Source organism: Chiloscyllium plagiosum, unplaced genomic scaffold, assembly GCF_037043375.1.
Source record: "Chiloscyllium plagiosum isolate Xiang-an unplaced genomic scaffold, Cpla_swu_hap1 HiC_scaffold_27, whole genome shotgun sequence".
Taxonomy (NCBI): domain Eukaryota; kingdom Metazoa; phylum Chordata; class Chondrichthyes; order Orectolobiformes; family Hemiscylliidae; genus Chiloscyllium; species Chiloscyllium plagiosum.
In genome coordinates, this window is record NW_028270165.1 from 40,536,324 (window position 1) to 40,557,342 (window position 21,019).

At 46.7% G+C, this 21,019-nt stretch overlaps 2 protein-coding genes across 2 annotated transcripts in view; both read left to right on the plus strand.

Moving 5' to 3' along the window:
- Positions 1-787: 787 nt before the first annotated feature.
- On the plus strand, positions 788-2,065 carry LOC148143724 (uncharacterized). Its single transcript, XM_087974472.1, has one exon. The coding sequence runs from the start codon at positions 833-835 to the stop codon at positions 1,868-1,870; it is 1,038 nt and encodes a 345-aa protein (XP_087830598.1). The 5' UTR covers positions 788-832; the 3' UTR covers positions 1,871-2,065.
- Positions 2,066-17,911: 15,846 nt separating this feature from the next.
- LOC148143725 (uncharacterized) overlaps positions 17,912-21,019 on the plus strand; it is a 31,967-nt gene continuing 28,859 nt past the window's right edge. The window contains exon 1 of the mRNA XM_087975262.1: positions 17,912-17,915. Coding sequence (XP_087831388.1) covers positions 17,912-17,915 — 4 coding nt within the window. The remainder of the gene's footprint in view (positions 17,916-21,019) is intronic.

A 21,019-nucleotide genomic window follows, 5' to 3' on the forward strand; every position in this document is an offset into this window, starting at 1 on the left:
TGATGTCTCCTTTTCTCCCCCTTCCAGGGGATGTTAACCATTTCGTGTCTCATTGTTCGTCAAGAAGCTGCATTGCAGGTTCACCCTGAATTGACACAGTATTTGTTTCCCAAAATCAGACCTGTTTAGTCTCAGCAGTATTCCAATATTGGGAAAGATATCAACTTTCAGGTGGCGTTATCCAAAATTCAGAGAGATGTCAGACTTGACATTTTTCCTTTTCTGCCCCTGTAAGATCCTGAATCAGCACCTTCAGGGGAATTAGCACGGAGTGAGAACAGAGGGGGGGAGAGAGAGAGAGTGGGATGATGCTTTCAATTTTGTGAAGTAACAAAAGAAAAGAACGTTCTGCAGAAAGTAGAGTTGCTTGTTCTGAATTTCTACCCTGCACTGACAGTGATGATTTTTGTAATCTCTTTTTACAGATTATTTGAAGATCTGAATTTGGAAGTTTCAAACTCAACAGATAAAGGGCTTATGCTTGAAACATCGACTCTTCTGCTCCTCGGATGCTGCCTGACCTGCTGCGCTTTTCCAGCGCGCACTTTTCGGCACTGAGTGTCCAGTGTCTGCAGTCCTCACTTTGATGTCAATGTCTGACAGTCATTCAATCCATTGGGAACGCAACAACTTTCGACTGTGATTCTGTGAGAAGGAGCAAAGCTTTTTGGTTCCTGTTTCTGTATGTTTTCAGAATCAGTGGGACTGGATGAGAGACCGTACTGTTGCAGTGCACTGAGTGTGGAGCCAAAAATAGTTATACAGCCTGGAAAGAGGGATTCAGGGCAGGGAGGGGCTCTACACATTTTTGTGCGTAGCTGAAGTTTTAGCCATGGAAAAGCCTGAGCGATCCCGCTCCGGAGAGAAGCCATGTAAGTGTGGTGACTGTGGGAAACGTTTCCATTTCCCGTCTGCCCTGGAGACTCATCGGCGCACTCACACTGGGGAGAGGCCGTTCCCCTGCACAGAGTGCGGTAAGGCCTTCAGCAATTCCTCTGACCTGCTGAAGCACCAACGGGTCCACACGGGGGAGAGACCCTTCAGCTGTCCCGAATGCAGGAAGGGCTTTACCCAGGCCTCCAGTCTGCTGACCCACCGGCAGGTCCACACCGGGGAGAGGCCGTTCCTTTGCACCAAGTGTAGGAAGGCCTTCAGCAATTCCTCAGCCCTGCTGAGGCATCAGCGGGGCCACACTGGGGAGAGGCCCTTCAGCTGCCCTGAGTGTGGTAAGGTATTTAGCAATTCCTCCGCCCTGCTGAGGCACCAGCGGGTCCACACGGGGGAGAGGCCCTTCAGCTGCCCTGAGTGCGGGAAGGCCTTCAGCAATTCCTCCGACAGACTGAAGCACCAGCGGGTCCACACTGGAGAGAAGCCCTTCAGCTGCACCAAATGCGGGAAGGGCTTTACCCATGCTTCCACCTTGCTGACCCACCGGCGGGTCCACACCGGGGAGAGGCCCTTCACCTGCCCCGAGTGCGGGAAAGCCTTCAGCAATTCATCCGACAGACTGAAGCACCAGCGGGTCCACACTGGGGAGAGACCCTTCAGCTGCCCTGAGTGTGGGAAGGGTTTTACACAGGCCTCCACCCTGCTGGCCCACCAGCGGGTCCACACTGGGGAGTGGCCATTCACCTGCTCTCAGTGTGGGAAGGGATTCACCCACTCTTCCCACCTGCAGAGGCACCAGCGAGTTCACATGCCATGGCAGGGGGATCGAAGGAGCAATGGCAGAGTCCCATTATCGACCGGACCCCTGGGTTTGAATCCCGTCGTGGCAGATGGCGGAATTGGAATTCCATCAGAAGTCTGGAGTTCGGAATCTAACGATGAAACCATTTTTGGGGGCGGGGGCGTGAGATCCCGCATCTGAATCACTCATGCCCTTTTTAGGAAAGGAAACTGCCATGTGGGAAAGGATTCACTCAGTTGTCCCAGCTGCATCCTTTACCCGGGTGGCCTACATGTGACTCCAGACCCAGAGCAGTGTAGTTGACTCCCCTACCTGCAGAAATGAACAGGGAGAAACTTACTTGGATGCAGGGTCTGGGTTGAAATTGCTGAGTGAGGCAATACTTCCTACGGTTTAAGGCTGTACCAAGGATCCAATTACAAAGGGATAACTTGGTGCTGACTAATAGTAAAGAAAGTGGGGGGTGGGGAGACTGTGTACTCTTTGACCTTGAGCTGTTTTTAAGAAAATAAGCTCCTTTTTCTACGCCTTTTTGCTGGGGGGATGTGAAGCTGTCATAAAGTTGGGTCTTGATAAAGGTTACCTGAACTTACTGCCGGGTTCAGACTTTCACTGAAAGCTTTGAGCTCCAAGAGTTTTTGCTTTAAAGCTGCTCATTTCTTTCAGCCTCCTGCACTAAGTTTCCAATGTCATGTATCAGATGGAGCAGTGAATGAGTAGCTAGTATCATTAAAAATTGTAAATTTTTCATGTGTGCAGGTACTGCGTCATTTCATCAGCTTTGAAAGGTTTATTGGCAGTACCAGGAGGGGTGGGCTGCCTTCACTAGAAATGATGTGGAGGAGCCAAAGATGGACTGGGTTGGATCAAGTTAAAAATCACACATCAGGTTATAGTGGTTTATTTGGAACCACTAGCTTTCGGAGCGCTGCTCCGTCATCAGGAAGCTGTGGAACAGGATCATAAGGCAGAATTTATAGCAAAAGATCACAGTATAGTGCAACTGATCGGATATATTGTACAAACCTAGATTGTTGTGAAGTCTTTTGTCTTTTAGAATAGATTGCAAATTTTAGTTCATTAATGTGTAAATTCCAGAAAGTCTTTGAAGTCAGATTCTCGAGATGACTTAAGGTTTTATATAAATAGGATTCATCTCAGTTCAGACAATAATGAAATGTGTGAGGTTTGAGTCTGTCTGTATCCCAATCTTGAATCAGACTGGTTCTATTTCCAAAGTAGGAATTTACAAATATTACATGTATCAACTGCCTGCAGATTGTGTGCTTTTTGATCAAAGTTGAATGTATCTGCCAATGCAAATTCACCCCATAGACCAGTGTGTGCATGAGAGAGTGTATATGCATGAGAGCGCGTGTGTCTGTTTGTGTGTGCATGCTTGAAGCGTGAGTGTGATGGAGGAGAAGCCTGTGAGAGGGTGTGAGTGTCTCAGAGAGAGCATGTGTATGAGAGAGGTATGGATAAAAGCGAGGGGTTTAATTTTGCTAAAACAAGGAAGGGCAGGATTTGTATAGTTAATGATAGGGCCCTGGGTTGCGTTGTAGAACAGAGACATGGTGGGTTTCAGGTACATTGTTCTATTAAAGTTGCATCATTGGTCGACAGGGTGGTTAAGAGGCGTTCATTACACTTGCCTTCATTGTTCACAACGTTGTGTATAGGAGTTGGAACATCAAGTTGGGAAGACCACTTTCAGAGTACTGAGTACAGTTTTTTTTGCCCTGTTATAGCATGTCGGAGAAATTTGCCCAATAAGTTAGAGATCACAAAGCACAGTTCAAAGTGAAATTGACAAACACTTTATTACAAGCAATGTCACTGGAAGAGAAACTGACTAGGCTGACACAGAATTGACAGTCTGTACAGGTAGATCAGAATTTCTCTTCTAAGAGCTGAGAATGAGACCAGTTTTTATAATAATGCTGTACAATAAGGCTGATTAAGAAATGGGGAATATACAATGTATCTGGAAATGGAGTAATCTAGTTACAAGGATGCTAATTGGAAAACAGTTATCGGATAAATGTCCTGTTCCTTCACACAGTGTAACATCCTGACTATCGATGGTTCCATTCCTCTTCACAGGTCGGTGTTAACTTCTCCTCTGAAGTGGTGAGGTGCTTCCATTTCTTGTTCTGGAAGCAAGTCCTTGCTGGTGCCTCTCTGTCTGACCTGCTCTTTGTGTGGCTTTGGTATTGTTGGGTTGTGAAACTGTCCTTGGGGCTTTGAGATACCTGTGGTGCTCTGTCATTGTAGTGAGGTTGAAGTGTATTCCTTTGTCGGTGTGTGCTGTCAGGTTTGGCTTGCGAGCCTGCATGGGCATTCTGGGTGTTTTAGGTACAGTTTGGCCAATTTTGCTTTTGTGGGCCTATTGTGGGTTGACAGAGTGGCAGATCTTTTTCCACAACTTCCCCCCCCCCCCCCCGCCTTTTCTTTTTGTTTTGCTCAGGGGAGGGACGAGAAGGGGCAATGTAGCCAGAGCCAGGGGGATTGTCGGGTGGGGGTCTCGGTATCAGACAGATAGCTCTCTTTGTCCGAGTCTGGTCCAGGACAGGCTATTTTAGGGGCAGGGATGTTCTCCCAGTGGATCTGTGCTAGCTGAGTGGTGAGGGGGACAGAGGGTAACAGAATTGTACATGGGTGTGAACAGCACAGTCGGATAGCCATGGATAGCACTCTTAAGCCTGGCAATGATAGTGATGAGGGCTATCAGTCCCTGCAGTCAGGCTGTGCGCGTGCCCTCTTTCACAGCGAGTAGGTAGTCCAGGGCTATCGTGTTCTGCAGAGTCACAGTACAGATGGCAACAGCCTCCACATTCAGCTGGGCGAATACGTCTGCTGTGGAGTTTGCCACCTCCTGTACTGTGACAGCGAGTTTGTGGGCTTCTGCCTGTAACTGTAAGGTTGCAAAGTGGGGTGACATCAGGTAGAGAGCTGCTTCAATGGCAGCGAGGGCTCGTCTGCTGCCTGGCATGGGGTTTTGGAAGGGAGGGGACTGGGAGTGATAAATGAATGGCACCACATACCCAACATTGTAGCTCCCAGTCCAGGACGACAGCAACTAGGGGTAGGCTTTGTGGCCACAGATAAAATAAGTGCCGTTGTCGGTCTGGAGATGGAGTGTCTGGGTCCCTGTCCAGCTGGTGAGGAACATGGTATTCTGGGTGATCCTGTTGAGGACCTGTCGGTTTAAAATGCTGCCTTCTGCAGTGGATCGGCGTGCTGCGGGAGTTAGGAGCAGGGAGTCAGTGCACCGGCTCCAGTCAGCCTCCCATCCAGATGGCTGTGTGTGTTTCAAACAGATGGATCCTGCAGGTGGCCCGTGTGTGTTAGTGTCAGCAATGGTCAGGGCTGGGGGCTCATGGGAGAGGTTGTAGGCCGGGTAAAACCACCCTTTATATTTTTCCAGGTGGTAACCCGCAGACCTCCAGCGGGCTGGGCTGTTGTCCCCATATTTGGTCATTGCTGGTGGTATTTTGAGTGTGGTAACTTCAGGGGACCTGTCTGGTTCCAGGCACCATTCCTCCATGTCAGAGATATTTAAGGGGATTGAGGCTAAGGAAATGCCCCCCGTGAGAGTGGACAGGGACCTAGTGCAGACCCAGCAGCGGGTCTGATTAAATCGCTGGGCATACCCATGGGCCATTTTGAGGAAGGTGTTGGCCTGCAAATCACAGTGGGTTATGAAATGTGCGGCCCCTTGGCCCTGTTTCCCAGCAAGCCACAGTGTGATGGTCAGACAGATCAGATGGTGATGGCTGCCGCGAGCAGCTGGATCCATCCTTGGTGGTCGGAGTGGTGCCTTCCTCTGTGTGGTCCCTGTTCAGAGGTTGTGGAGCCCTCTTGCAGCGGGTGGCATGTGTCCATTCGGGCCATCCTTCCAGTTTCACAGCAGTCTGGGTTGTCATCAGGATCCGGGACAGACCTTTCCACCGAGGGGAGAGAGAATCTTTTTCTAGTGATTTTATCATGACATAGTCCCCAGGTCAGAAGAGATGAATGGGCAATGATTGGGGTGTGGGCAATGCAGCCCTGACCTGGTTGTGTGAGCACTAATGCTCCTGCTAAGGGCCTGGACATACCGTAGTGGGGCCTCTTGTGTCAGAAGCAGGGCTGTGTCTGTGGTGAGTGTCAGGGGTCTGGTGGCAGTGGGCATAGGCTGCCCCATAAGTACTTGAAAAGCGGTGAGCACAGCTGTTCAGTTTGGCTGCGCATGTGTAGCATAGAGGGCAAGTGGCAAGGCGTCTGACCAGGTCAGTCCTGTTTTCTGGGTGGTTTTAGTCAGTGTGGTCTTCAGGATGCCATTCATCCGCTCGACCATGCCTGACGACGGGTTGGTTGGGGATGGGGTGCCTCGCTAATGCTGCTCACAAGCTTAGCCGTGAGTGAGTCCCCTCTCCGTCTCTATGCTACTGGGAACTCCATATCTGGGGATGACATCCTTTAGGAGGCATTTTACTACCATACATGCATCATCCTTTCTTATGGGAAATGCTTCCACCCATTTGGAGATCATGTCGTTGATGCCCAGGGTGTACTTGTAACCCTGTTTTTGGGGCATGTGTGTGAAGTCAATCTAAGAGGCTGAAAGGCCCCTCAGGATTGGCAGATACTTGGCAACTGGCTTCCCTGCATTGTTCTGCAGGCAGATGAGGCACTGTGACAGCAGGACTTGGGCAGCGGCAGTGAATCTTGGTGCATACCAGGACTGCGTTACAGTGTGTATCATGCCCCTCTTGCCTGTATGGCCAATGCTGTGGGCTGCTAGGGCCAGTGTGTGTAGGTGGGCACTTGGGCAAATGATGCGGCCATCAGGGTGTATTAGCAGGTTGAGGGAAGGAGATTGTGTGGCCCCAATGCAGGCCCAACTGTCATTTTCCTGCTGTGGAGCAGTTTCTTGGGTAGCTTGCACGGCATCTATGGGGTCAGGGAATACTGGGGCCTGCAGGATGTAAATGGTGGGGTGCAGTGCGACTTCCGGACTGCTGTGTCAGCTGAGGCATTCCTGAGGGTGACCGGGTCAGTGGCTGAGGTATGAGCACGGCATTTGATAATTGCTAAGGCTGAGGGTAACAGGGCTGCTTCCAGGAGATTAGAAATCAACATAGCATGTTGTAGTGGCCTCCCTGCTGACGTGATGAAGCCTCCCTGTTTACAGAATGTGCCAAAATCGTGGATGACTCCGAAGGCATATCTGGAGTCAGGATAAATGTTTGCTGTGTGTCCTTGAGCAATGACACAAGCCCTAGTGAGTGCAAACAGCTCTGCAGCTTGTGAAGATGTGCCATTTGGCAGTACAGCTGACTCTAGAACTGTGAAAGGGGTGCAGAGGGCACATCCTGCCAGTGTGCAGTGGTCTGAGGGCCTGAAGGATGAGCCATATGTATAGAGTATGAGGTCAGAGTTGTCTAGAGGTGTTTCAGAGAGGTCAGGGCATGGGGCAACGACCTGCTGGACAAGGTCTAAACAGTTGTGTTCATCCATAATAGTGGTCAGAGTGAGTGGAAGCAGGGTGGTGGGGTTCAGGGCAGGGGCACATTGTAGGGACAGGATGGCTTTGGATAGTAAAGGAACCTCATAGCCAATTCTCTGAGTGGCAGTGAAATGTTGCTGCTGGAAATGGAGTCATCTAGTTACAATGATTCTAATCGGAAAACAGTTATCAGAGGAATGTCCTAATTCTCTGCACAAAGCAACATTCTGACAGTATCGATGGATCAGGAGCTTCCATTCCTCTTCGCAGGAAGGTGCTAATGTCTCCTCTGAAGCGGTGAGGTGCTTCCATTGTCCTGTCCTGTCCTGGGAGCAATGCTCTTGCTGGTGCCTCTCTGTCTGACCTGTCCTTTGTGTGGCTTTGGTATTGCTGGGTTGTGAAACTGCCCTCGGGGCTTTGGGATAGCTGTGGTTCTCTGTCATTGTTAGTGGGTGCTTGAAGTGTACAGGTATTCCCTTGTCTGCAAGTGCTGTCTAGTTTCGCTTGTCAGCCTGCTTCTTCCCTGCTAAGACATTCTGGGTGTTTTGGTACAGTTTGGCCAATTTGCTTTTGTGGGCCTATTATGGGTTGCCAGGGTGGCAGATCTTTTCCCACATACAAGTACCAGGAATACTTGGAATCCTGAGAAGGATTCAAGTAAATCCTAGAGAGATGTTGCATCCCTTGGACTATTCCCAGAAAGTGAATGAACTATCAAGACTCTTGTAAAGATTCGTGGGAACTCTTGCAGGGATGTAAAGAAAACTAGATTTACAATTTAAGGCCATACATCCCATTCTGCTAAGTTACTCCAGTTAATTGGTAATTTTTATTTGTTTAAAAATGTGAATACTTAATGAAGAGTTCTTCCAGTTAATCATTGGGTATTCAAATTTCTCTTCAGAATTAAAGATCGTAACAAAACTGGGTATCATTGTGGGATGTTGAATCTGTAGTATGTGCTTGGTAAAATTTGGATGAACAATAGTTCAAAGTGAATTTTATCGTGTTAAGTACTAAGACTTTCTGGAGAGGAAAGATTTGCCCTTGTGTGTTTTGCAACACTTAATCAAGGTCAGTTCAATAGAATATGCAGACAAGTTGATGCTCGAGTTGGGAGCTGTGGCAAAATATCAGAAATAATGCAGGCAGTAGCACGGCAATTAGGGTTAGAAAGTTAGCTAAAAGAATTATAAAAACAGGTTGGAAAGTTTTGTCAGCTTTTCTTAAAAAATAGTTAACAAAATAAGTGTTCTGCAGAAAATGAGTCTGGGGATTCAGTAACGGAGGATAAAGAGATGGCATATGAATTGAAAAGAGTTTGAATCTGACTTCACTCGAGAGGATACAAGTAACACCCGAGAACTCGCTGTCAATCAGGAATTGAAAGGGAGGGAGGAACTGAAGAAAATTACAATCACCAAGGAACTAGTACTGAGTAAACTGTTGGAACTACGAGCTGATAAGTCCCGGATATTTGAAGGAATTCATCCTAGACTCTTAAAGAGAAATTAGCGAGTGAAATAGCTTATGTAAAGGTTTTATTTTTCCAAACCTCATTAGTTTCAGGGATGGTTTTAGATTGAAAAATCCTTTCTTCAAAAAGGGAGACCGAGAACAGGAAACTGTAGACCATTTAACTTAACATATGTAATGGGGAAAATGTTCAAAGCTATTATCAAAGATATTATGACAGGGCACTTGTATAAGTTCAAGGTAATCAGGCAGCGTGAATGTATTTTTGTCAATGGGAAATAATGTTGTAATAATTTTTTGAAGAACGGCCTCTCCGCACTGCGACTGAGCTGATGAATCTCCAGTGCCCACAGGGAATGGAATCCCTTCCCTAAGTCCCCACATTTCCACAACTTCTCCGCAGTTCTGGTGTCCTTTTGGCTCTGTGTTTCCGATGAACAATTGAATGTGTGATCACACTCACAAAACGTGTACAGTCACTCCCTCCTGCGAATAGTGTAATGTTTCTTCAGTCTGTGTAACTGGTTAAAGCGCTGCACACAGTCAGCTCACGGGGAGACTCTCTCAACAAGGGGAAAAGACATACAAAGGTGAAGCAGCGAGACAAAATGCAAAAGCAATAAAATGTCGAACGACGGGGATAAAATAGTGTGGACCAACCCTTTTTTTTTCTATTGGCATTTGGACACTTAAAATCTGCAAGTAACACCAGCATCCCGATAGAGCATACAGCGCATGTTTGCCGGTGTCAGCAACGCCATGCGCATGCTCGCCGGGTGTCAGCAAAACACTGGACATGCTCATCGCAGTCCGCACAAAAAAGGCGCGCGATCTTCTTTTGATTGACCAATAGGGAGTACTGGAGGACCGGAAGGAGTCTAGTCCTCCTGCCAATCAGAACCACCCGATTGTCTGAATGCGAAAGTTGGGCCATGAACTTCTGAAGCTGTTACTGCTCCTGTTTCTCTGAATGAAGATTGAGCTTCACCCCAGACTGCAATCTCCTTTCTCTGTCCAGCATCTGTGAGTACGGCACTCTCTTTTTTCACCACATTTTCCATTTTTTTTCATTCTGGGGTTCAGTTGTTGACTTGCAGCAACTGAAAGGAAAGGGAGTGAATCGGGGTGGGGACAGACTCTGGAAACGTTGCTCCACGTCTGTGTCGCAATTGGCAAAATAGACAGAAGGCTGGAAGAACAGAACAAGCCAGGTAGCATCAGGAGGTGCAGAAGTCGACGTTTCAGGTGTAACCCTTCTTCAGGATAGGGGATGGGTGCAGATAAAGGGTGTCCTGGGGGCAGGGTGGTGAAGTGGGGATAGGTGAAGGGTCTGGCCTGGTTGGTGAATGGGAGGAATAAATCTGGTTAGTGACAGGGAGGATTGGAAATGAGGGGGAGCGGCTGAGAAGGGAGTCGGGGGGGGGGGAGAGAATGGGAAGTGAGGTTATTTGAGACTGCAGAACTCAATGCTGAGTCCTCTGGGCTATAGGCTGCCCAGGCGGAAGATGAGGTGTTGTTCCTCCAATTTGCTGTTTGGTTCATTGTGGCAATGAGATAAGGCCTAAGATAGTCTTTTCAGAAAGGGAGTGGGAAGGGGAATTAAAGTGGGTATTGACTGGGAGGTCCAGTCAACCTCTGTGGACCTGCCTGCGACGCTCAGCAAACCGTTCCCAAGTTTATGCTCAGTCTCCCCAATGTAGAGAAGACTACAATTGGAAAACATGTGAGAAAGAGTACAACAATGTGAAGTTGTGAAAAAGAGCAGAAAGGAAGTGTATTATTTAAATGGTGATATACTGAGATGTGGAGAAAGTGAGATCTGCAGATACTGGTGATTAGAGTCAGTAAGTGTGACGCTGAAAAAGCACAGCGGGTCAGACAGCATCTGAGGGGCAGACAGTCGATGTTTCGGGCACAAGGGAATAGGGAATGATATGTGGATATAGAAAGGGGGCTCAGTGTCTTTCTACACCAGTCACTGCCAGTTGTTAGACAGGTGCAGTAAGCAATCAGCAAAGCAAGTGGTATATTAACGAGAGGAATTGTGTTCAGAATTGTGGATGTCTTCCTGCAGTTAGGGGTCATTGAATATATTCAAGGCTGAGTTCATCTGAGTTTTGAGCAACAATGAAGTGGATGTTTATGGGGGAAAGCAAGAAAATGTTTTAAGACAAGTACAGAACAGTTACAGAGTCATACAGCACAGAAACAGACCATTCAGTCCAACTAGTCCACGCTGAATATATTCACAAACTAATCTAGTCCCACCTGCCAGTGTTTGGCCCATATCCCTCTGAACCTTTCCTATTCATGTATTTAACCAAATGTCTTTTGAAAGTAACATCACTTCCTCTGGACATTCATTCCACACATGAACTACTGTATTTTAAAAAAAAAGCTGCTTCAAGTCTTTTCAAAACCAGTCTCCTCTCTCCTTTCAAATTTGCTGCCTAATCCTGAAACCCCCACCTGAGGGGAAGGACACCTGCCATTCACCTCATGTATACTTCTCATGATTTTATAAACCTCTATAAGGTCACTTCTCAACCTCCTGTGCTCGTGTGAGGAAAGTCCCAGCCTATCCACCGAGATGTAGGAAGATTCATATCCAGTTATGGTCTGTTCAATGCTGGTTCAGGCTCCAAAGACCAAATGGCCAACTCCTGCTCCCAATTCTCACGCTCTGTGTCCAAAGTTAAAAATCATAAACACAGGGTTATGGTCCAACAGGTTTATTTGGAAGCACTAGCTTTCAGACTGCTGCTCCTTCATCAGGTGGTTGTGAAGAATAAGATTGTAAGACACTGAATTTATAGCAAAAGTTTACAGTGGGATGTAACTGAAATTATATATTGAAAAAGACCTGGGTTATTTGTTAAGGCTCTCATCTTTTAGAATAACCATGTTGGTTTTAGTTCTTTCATATGTAAATAGCAAAACCTTTTTTAAAAGTTACATTCCCAATTGGTGTCATGTTGTCCCAGATAACGTATTGAAGGTGTGAGTTTCCCTGTTTGAAGCTGTCTGTAGCACAACGGTTAGACTGATTCTAATCTTAAAAAATGGATTAACAGAATCTTACTTGGATTCATGCAGTTTGTGTCCAGGACAGCAAGAGACCGTCAGATATAGGAACAGCAATTAGGCCATTCAGCCCATTGGGTTTGGTCATATCATTCAATCGTGGCTGTTAGGTTTCTTATGCACGTTCTCCTGCTTTTTCCCCGTAACCCTCGATCCCCTTGATACTCAAGAACGTATCTATCTCAGTCTTAAATATCCTCAGTGACCTGGCCTCCACAGCCATCTGTGACAGTTAATTCCATAGATTCCACTCTCTGGCTGAAGACGTTTCTCCTTATCTCCAATGTAAAGGGTCTTCCCTTTACTCTAAGAGTGTGCCTCGAGCCCTAGTCTCTCCTCCCAATGGAAAGATCTTCCCAACATCCACTCAGTCCAGGCCGTTCAGTATTCTGTATGTTTCAATTAGATCTCCCCTGAGTGTGGGCCTGTTAAACGGCATGAACCAGACCCTTCAGGATGAGATACAGCAGGGATTAGGTTCTACAAAGTGAGAAGGGAGGGAGAGTGTGTGGGATGGAGATTTTCAGCTTCTAGAGAATAAGAGAGGAAGCAGAATTCACTATAAATTGGAATTGATCGGATGGACCAATGGGTTAAGGAATGGCAGATGCAGTTTAATTTAGAGAAATGTGAGGTTTTGCATTTTGATCAAGCAATCCAGGCAGGACTGGCACAGTGAAGGGGAGTGTTGCAGAGCAAAGAGACCTTGGAGTGCAGGTTCATAGCTCCTTTGAAAGTGGAGTTGCAGGTCGACAGGATAGTGGTGGTGGTGTTTGGTATGCTTTCCTTTATTGGTCAGAGTATTGAGTATCGGCGTTGGTAGGTCATGTTGTGGCTGTACATTGGTAAGGCGACTTTTGGAATAGTGCGTCCAGTTCTGGTCTCCCTGCTTTCGGAAAGAACTTGTGAAACTTTGAGAGGGGTCGGAAAAGATTTGTGAGGATGTTGCTAGACTTGGAGGGTTTGGACTACAGGAAAAGGCTGAGTAGTTCCAGGATATTTTCGCTGGAGCATCAGAGGCTGAGGGGCAGCCTTATAGAGGTTTATAACGGGCATGGATAGGGTGAATATCCAAGGTCTTTTCCCCAAGGTAGGAGAGTCCAAAACTAGAGGGCATATGTTTGAGGTGAGAGGTGAATGATTTAAAAGGGCCCTGAGGGGCAACTTTTTCACGCAGAGGGTTGTGCATGTATGGAACGAGCTGCCAGAGGAAGTGGTGAGGCTGGTACAATTATCTTTAAAATGTATCTGGCTGGGTACATGAATAGGAATGGTTTAGAACCATAAGAGCCACATGCTGGCAAATGGGACTAGATTAATTTTGGATATCTGTTTGGCACAGACGAGTTTGACCAAAGGGTCTGTTTCCGTGCTGTATGACTAATTGGCTTCGGTGAAAGCAGGAGTGTGGTTGTGAAGACTGGACTTTCAGAGCAACTTTCAAAGATGTTTTGCCCTTACTGGGAGCAGAAGAATTTGATTTGTGAGATAGCAACTGAGTGAGTGTGGACATTTGGGATTTTGGTGTAAAGTGGGAATTCATTGCCCTGTGAGGATCAAGCCCTTCCTATCCAGTCATTTCATCTGGTGGATGAGACTCGGCAGTTCATGCAGGCAGTCAATCCAGATAATATTTTATAAATTCCTGCTTTGGAAATAGAAACAGTCTGAGTCAAGACTGAGATACAGGCAAACTCTGACCTCATACCTTTAGTGCATTGTCTGAGCTGAGATGCCACCTTTTGTTGTAAAGCCTTATGTTATCTTGAAAGGGTGCCTTGCAGGAAGTTCTGGGATTTACATATGAATGATACCTGCAATCCATTCTAAAAGATGAAAGACTTAACAATCCAGATTTGTTCAATATATCATTTCCGTGGCAGGCCACAAATGTCTTTCCATAAATTCTGTGCCTTATGGTCTTATTCTCCATAACCACCTGATGAAGGAGCAGTGCTCCGAACGCTGGTCCTTCCAAATAAACCTGTTGGACTATAACCCGGGTTTGTGTGATTTTTAACTTTGCCCAGGTTAGGGTGGATTGATCATGCTAAATTATGCATAGTGCCCAGGGATGTGCAGGTGAGGGTGGATTGGCCGTGTTAAAGTACCCATCGTGCCCAAGGAAGTGCAGGTTTGTGTGGTTAGCCATGCTAACTTACACGTAGTGTCCAGGGATGTGCAAGGTAGGGTGGATTGGCCAAGGGGTATGGGCCAAGTGCTGGCAAATGGGACTAAATTGATTTACAATATCTGGTCAGCATAGACGAATTGGACCAAAAGGTCTGTTACTGTGCGGTATATCTTAATGACTCTGGCTTTCTACTAACGTTTCCCACGTCTCTTCTGTTCAGTTTCTCTCTGGTGTCTGTGTTATTCCTCAAGCTACATTCCCGATTCATCCTGAATTGACACATTTTGTTTTGCTTCCCAAAATCAGACCTGCTCACTCTCAGCAGTATCCCAATGTTGTGAAAGAGGTTAACTTTCAGGTGGAGTTATCCAATATGTAAATCTTGACGTTTTTGCTGTTCTAATCCTGAATCAACACCTTCAGGAGAATTACTTAGAGCGGAGTGAGAACAGAGCGGGAGAGAGAGAGAGAGAGAAGGATGTTGCTATCAATTTTGTGGAATAACAAAATAAAAGAATGCTCCACAGAAAGTAGAATAGCTTGTTGTGAATTTCTACCCTGCACTGACAGTGATGACTTTTGTAATCTCTTTTTCCAGAGTATTTGAAGATCCGAAGACAGAAGTTTCAAAATGAACAGATGAAGGCCTTATGCCTGAAATGTTGACTCTCCTGCTCCTTGGATGCTGCCTGACCTGCTGTGCTTTTCCAGCGCCACACTTTTCAACACTGACTCTCCCCCATCTGCGGTCCTCACTTTCACGTCAATATCTGACAGTCACTCAATCGATTGGGACAGCCACGATTTTTGATTATAATTCTGTGAGAAGGAGCAAAGCTTGTTGGTTCCTATTTCAGTACATTTTCATTATCAGTTGCTCTGGATGAGAGACCCTACTGTTGCTGCGCACTGAGTGTGGAGCCTGAAACTGTTATACGGCCTGGAAAGAGGAATTCACAGCAGTGAGGGGCAGGACATGCATTTGCTTGTGGCTGAAGCTTCGGACATGGAGAAACCGTGGAAGTGTGGTAACTGTGGGAAAGGCTTCCGTACTCCGTCTGACCTGGAGATTCATCGGCGCATCCACACCGGGGAGAGGCCGTTCTCCTGTCCCAAGTGCGGGAAGGGCTTTACCCAGGTCTCTGCCCTGCTTAGGCACCAGCGGATCCACACGGGGGAGAGGCCTTTCAACTGCCCTGAGTGTGGGAAGGCCTTCAGCGATTCATCCTCCCTACTGACCCACCGGCGAGTCCATACGGGAGAGAGGCCCTTCAGCTGCCCCGAGTGTGGGAAGGCCTTCAGCCGTTCCTCCAATTTGCTGACCCACCAGCAGGTCCACACAGGGGAGAGGCCCTTCAGCTGCCCCGAGTGCGGGAAGGCCTTCAGCTATTCCTCCTCCCTGCTGACCCACCGGCGAGTCCATACGGGGGAGAGGCCCTTCAGCTGCCCTGAGTGTGGGAAGGCTTTCACCCGCTCCTCCCACCTCCGGAGCCACCAGCGACTTCACGTACCATCGCAGGGGGACTGACAAAGCGAGTGCCGTTATCGACTGGACTATTAACCCAGTTCTGGGATCTGTTGGGTTTGAATACCACCGCGGCAGATGGCGGAATTGGAATACAGTCAGAATCTAACGATGAAACCATTTTCTGTGGGGGTGGGGAAGGGCAAAGAAAATCCCAATCTGATTCACGTCCATTTTAGGGAAGGAAACTGCCATTGTGGGAAAGGATTCACTCGGTCGTCCCAGCTCCATCCTTTACATGGTCTGGACCCACAGCAGTCTGTTTCACTCCACACTGCCCCCGTTCCCGGCCCCACGGGTTAAGGCTGTACCAAGGATCCAATTACAAAGGGACAACTCTGTGCTGACTGATAGTAATGAAAGTGAGGTCGCTGGGGGGGGGGGGGGGGGGGGGGGGGGGGGAGTGTGTGCGCGTTTACCTTGAACTGTTTAAAAAAGCTACTTTCTCTACATCTTTTTGCTGGGTGGGGGGGTCTGAAGCTGTAACAAAGTTGGGTCACAATGAAGTTGAAACTTTATTGCTGGAACAGCACAGCAGGTCAGGCAGCATCCAGGGAACAGGAGATTCGACGTTTCGGGCACAGGCCCTTCGGAATCTCCTGTTCCCTGGATGCTGCCTGACCTGCTGTGCTGTTCCAGCAATAAAGTTTCAACTTTGATCTCCAGCATCTGCAGACCTCACTTTCTCCTGGGTCACAATAAAGATTACCTGAACTTAGTGCTGGGCTCAGACTCTCATTGAAAGCTTTGAGCTCCAGATGGTTTTTTGTTTTAAAGCTGCTCATTTCTTCCAGCCTCCTGCACCAAGTTTCTAATGTCGTGTATCAGATGGAGCAGTGAATGAGTAGCTAGTATCATTAGAAATTGTAAGTTTTTAAGGAGTACAGGTACTGCATCTTTTCATCAACATTGTAAAGGTTACTGGCTGCACTGGGAGGTGTGGGCTGTGTTCACTCTACTCTTATTTTTAAAATTGAGAATAGCTAAAATGATATATTCAGAAACATCATTGAAGTCTAAACGCATTTCAATTTTTTAAAAGAGCTGCTGAAATCTTTCTGAAACGTGCAGTTAGGCCACAGCTCAGGACAGGCTGTGAGGGGTGAATGACCTATTCCTCATTTTGTGAAATTGGTTTCCAACTATGTAGACATAGTCATCGAGTTGTAGAGCCTGAAACAAACCCTTCAGTCCATACCTTAAATGAATCTAGTGACCCATTTGCCAGCATTTGGCCTATGTTCATCTGTACCCTTCCTATTCGTATCCCCATCCAGATGCCTTTTAAATGTTGTTTGTTAAATGTACCAGCCTCCACCACTTCTGGCAGGTCATTCCATACACGCACCACCCTCTGCGTGAAAATGTTGCCCCTCAGGTCCCTTTCCCCACTTACCTTCAACCTATGCCCCTTTAGTACTGGACTTCCCTACGTGGGGAAAGACCTTGGGCATTCACCCTATCCATGCCCCTTACAAATGTCTATAATTTTGAGGAGGAGAAAATGAGGACTGCAAATGCCAGACATCATTTCCACCCCCACCCCCACCCCCCCCCCCCCCATGCCTTCAACTCAGCACTGCTCTCTTGACCTTTTCCATCAACTTTTCAATCTCAGCTCCACCCACTTCTATGGTTTTCCAGCACCCCACACTCGGCATAATTTTAAGGTAATTGGAGGAAGGTTTCGGGGAGATGTCAGAGTAGGTTCTCTACTCAGATAGTGGTGGCTGTGTGAAATGCACTGTCAACTGTGGTAGTAGAGTCAAATACATTAGAGACATTTAATCGACTCTTGGATAGGTACATGAAAGTTAGTACAATAAATGGTATGTCGCTCAGTCTGATCTTAGAGTAGGATAAAGGGCCGGTACTGCATCGAGTGCCGAAGGGCCTGTACTGTGCTATATACCTAAGTAGAGTCAAAAGTTTTGTTTTATCAGCAGTACAGTCAGATCCGAGCAAACCAAGGACATGCAGGTCACACTGCGCTTAGACAGAGTGAGGCATACAGGGTTACAGCTGCACAGGAGGTGCGCAGAAGCAACATTAGATTTCAAATTGGAGAGCTCCATTCAGCAGTCTAATAATGGCAGGGAAGAAGCTATTCTTGAACCTGTTGGTACATGTGTTCAAGCTTCTGTATCTTCTGCCTGACAGAAGATGGTGCAGGAGATCAATGGTGGGAGGGGTCTTTGGTGGGATCTTTGCAGGAGATCAATGGTGGGAGGGGTCTTTGAGGTTGGTAGCCTTTCCACGATAACGAGAAGTGTCGATGGATTTCATGGGTGGGAGGTTGGCTTCCGTGATGGACTGTGCTGCGCACACCACATTCTGTAGATTCTTCCGGTCCTGGGCAGAGCATTTGCCATAGCAGGACGTGATGCACCCAGATTCAATGCTTTCTGTGATGCATCTGTAAATGTTGGTGAGTGTCATCATGGACATGCTGAATTTCTTGAGCATCTTGAGGAAGAAAAGGCGTTGTTGTGCCTTCTTGACCGTTGCATGGGTAGGTTTAGATATTTAGCCACTCCTTTCTCATTCGTACTAACTCCTTTACTTGATGCAGTCACACAGTCAGTTTCATACCTTGTGCTAATCTCTTTTGAAGGTCTTCTTCAGAAGGATAAAATATTATGAAGGGCAAAGGTAGTGTACATACATAATATGAAATCTTTAAACTTGAATTCATTTTAAAGAGCAGAACAATGTATTTATGGTAAAAATGGGTCAACTTAACAGGTTTTATAAAGGGTGAGAGTGGGAAGTATGTGGAGGTGCATGTTAAAACAGGACCGAGTCTGCATGGCTTTGACAACAGGAGGTCATGTCTGACAAATCTATTAGGATTCTTTGAGCAGGTAATGAGTAAGTTAGACAAAGTGAGAGCCAGTGGATGTGAGCGATTTGGATTTCCAGAAGGCCTTTGACAAGGTGCCGTGCAGGAGGCTGCTAAGTAAGATCAGAGTCCCTGGTGTAGGAGCAAGGTACTGGCACGGATAGAGGATTGGCTGACTGGCAGAAGGCAGAGAGTTGGCACAAAGGGGTCTTTGGAGTTCCAAAGGGGTCCATGCTGAGAATGCTTGGACAGGCCAGGAGAATGGTCAGAGAAGGGGCAGATGGAATACAATGTGGTAAAGTCTGAGGTTATGCACTTTGGTGGGAAGACCAGAAACAGAGACTGTTCTCAAAATAGGAAAGGCTTCGGAAATGTGAAACAGAAAGGGATTGGGGAATCCCAGCTCAGGGGGAGGATTGTACCATTCATTCAGGGTGGTATGGAAAGGATCGTACCATTGAGACTTGGGAGGATTGTACCCTTAATGGCGGTGGGGGAGTAAAGGATTATACCATTCAGAGGGGGACGATTGCATCATTCGAAGGTGGAGGGGTGTGGAGGAGGAAAAGGGGAGGGGAGGATTGTACCATTCCCATCACGGGGTGTGGATTGTACCATTCACGGAGAATTATTTATTTTTATTTTTCAGAATTTCCAGGATACAGGACATATGCCAATTTTACCCACCAGAAATCGACTGAAACTGGGTGCACTAAAAAATTCCAGCAGGAAGATTCAGTAAAAGGTCTAGTTTCGGTCATAGCAGTTATAGACTTCGAGTCACACCGCACAGAAACAGACACTTCAGTTCAACTCATCCATGCCGACCTGATGTTCCAATCTGGCCCAGTCCCAAGTTCCAGCATTTGCTCCATATTCCTCTAAATCCGAACTATTCATCTAGACACCTTTTAAATGTTGTAATTGTACCCACCTCCACCACTACCTCTGGCTGCTCATTCCATACATGCTCTTCCTTCTGCGTGAAAACGTTGCCCCTTAGTTCCTTTTTAAATCTTTCCCCCTCTCATCTTAAACTTATCTTCTAGTTTTGGACTCCTCCATTTCGGGGGGTAAAAGACCTTGGCTCTTCGTCCTATCCGTGATTTTCATGATTTTATAAACCTCTCAGGTCACCCCTCAGCCGCCTCCTCTCCAGGGAGAACAGCCTCAGCCTAGTCAACTTCTCCCTATCGCTCAAATCTTCCAACCCTGACAACATCCTTGTAAATCTTTTCTGAACCCTTTCAAGTTTCACAACATCCTTCCAAGAGGAAGGATGCCGGAATTGTACACTTATTCCAAAAGGGTCCTAAACATTCTCCTGTACAGCCACACCATAACCTCTCAAATCCTATACTCAATACTCTGACCAATAAAGGAAAGTATACCAAACACCACCTTCACTATCCTATCTACCTGCAACTCCACTTTCAAGAAACTGTGAACCTGCTCTCCAAGGTCTCTTTGTTCAACAACACTCCCTAGAACCTTCCCATTAAGTGTAGATGTGCTGCTCTGATTTGTTTTTCCAAAATGCAGCACCTCGCATTCATCTAAATTAAACTCCATCTGCCACTCTTCAGCCCATTGGCACATCTGATCAAGATCCCATTGTAATCTGAGGTAACCTTCCTCGTTGTTCACTACCACTCCAATTTTGGTGTCATCAGCAAACCTACTAACTATACATCTATGTTCACATCCAAGTCATTTGCATAAAAAAATACAGAAAGGAGTGGACCTAGCACCGATCCTTGTGGTACTCCAGTGGTCACAAGCCTCCAGTCTGAAAAACAACTCTCCACGACCACCTTCTACCTTTGAGCCAGTTCTGTATCCAAAGGGCTAGTTCTCTCTGTATTCCATAAGATCTAACCTTGCTAACCAGTCTCCCTTGGGGAACCTTGTCAAATACCTTACTGAAGTCCATATAGATCATGTCCATTGCTCTGCCCTCATCAATCTTCTTTGTTACTTCTTCAAAGCACTCAATCAAGTTTGTGAGACATGATTTCCCATGCACAAACCCATGCCGACGATCCCTAATCAGTCCTTGCCTTTCCAAATATGTATAAACCCTGTCTCTCAGGTTTCACTCCGACAACCTGCCCACCACCGATGTCAGGTTCTCTGGCTTTTCCTTATCACCTTTCTTAAATAGTGGTACCACGTTAACCAACCTCCAGTTTTCTGGCACCTCTCCTGTGACTATCAATGATACAAATATTTCAGCAAGGGGCCACACAATCACTTCCCGTAGCCTCCCACAGAGTTCTCTGGTACACCTGATCAGGTCCTGGAGATTTATCCACCTTCGTGTTTCAAGACATCCAGCACCACCACCTCTGTAATATGGACATTTTTAAAGATGTTATAATCTATTTCCCTACACTCTATATTTTTCATGTCCTTCTCCAGAGTAAACATTGATGCAAAATACTTGTTTAGTATCTCCCCCATCTCCTGTAGTTCCACACATTGGCTGCCTTGCTCATCTTTGATGTGCCCTATTCTCTCCCTAGTGAGCCTTTTGTCCTTAATGTATTTGTAAAAACACTTTGGAATCTCCTTAACCCTATTTGCCAAAGTTATCTCGGGTCCAGTTTTTGCCCTCCTGGCTTCCCTTTTAAGTATACTCCTACTACCTTTATACTCTAAGGATTCACTCAATCTATCCTGTCTATACCTGACATATGCTTCCTTCTTTTTCTGAACCAAACAATCAATTTCTCCAGTCATCCAACATTCCCTACACCTATCAGACATTCCTT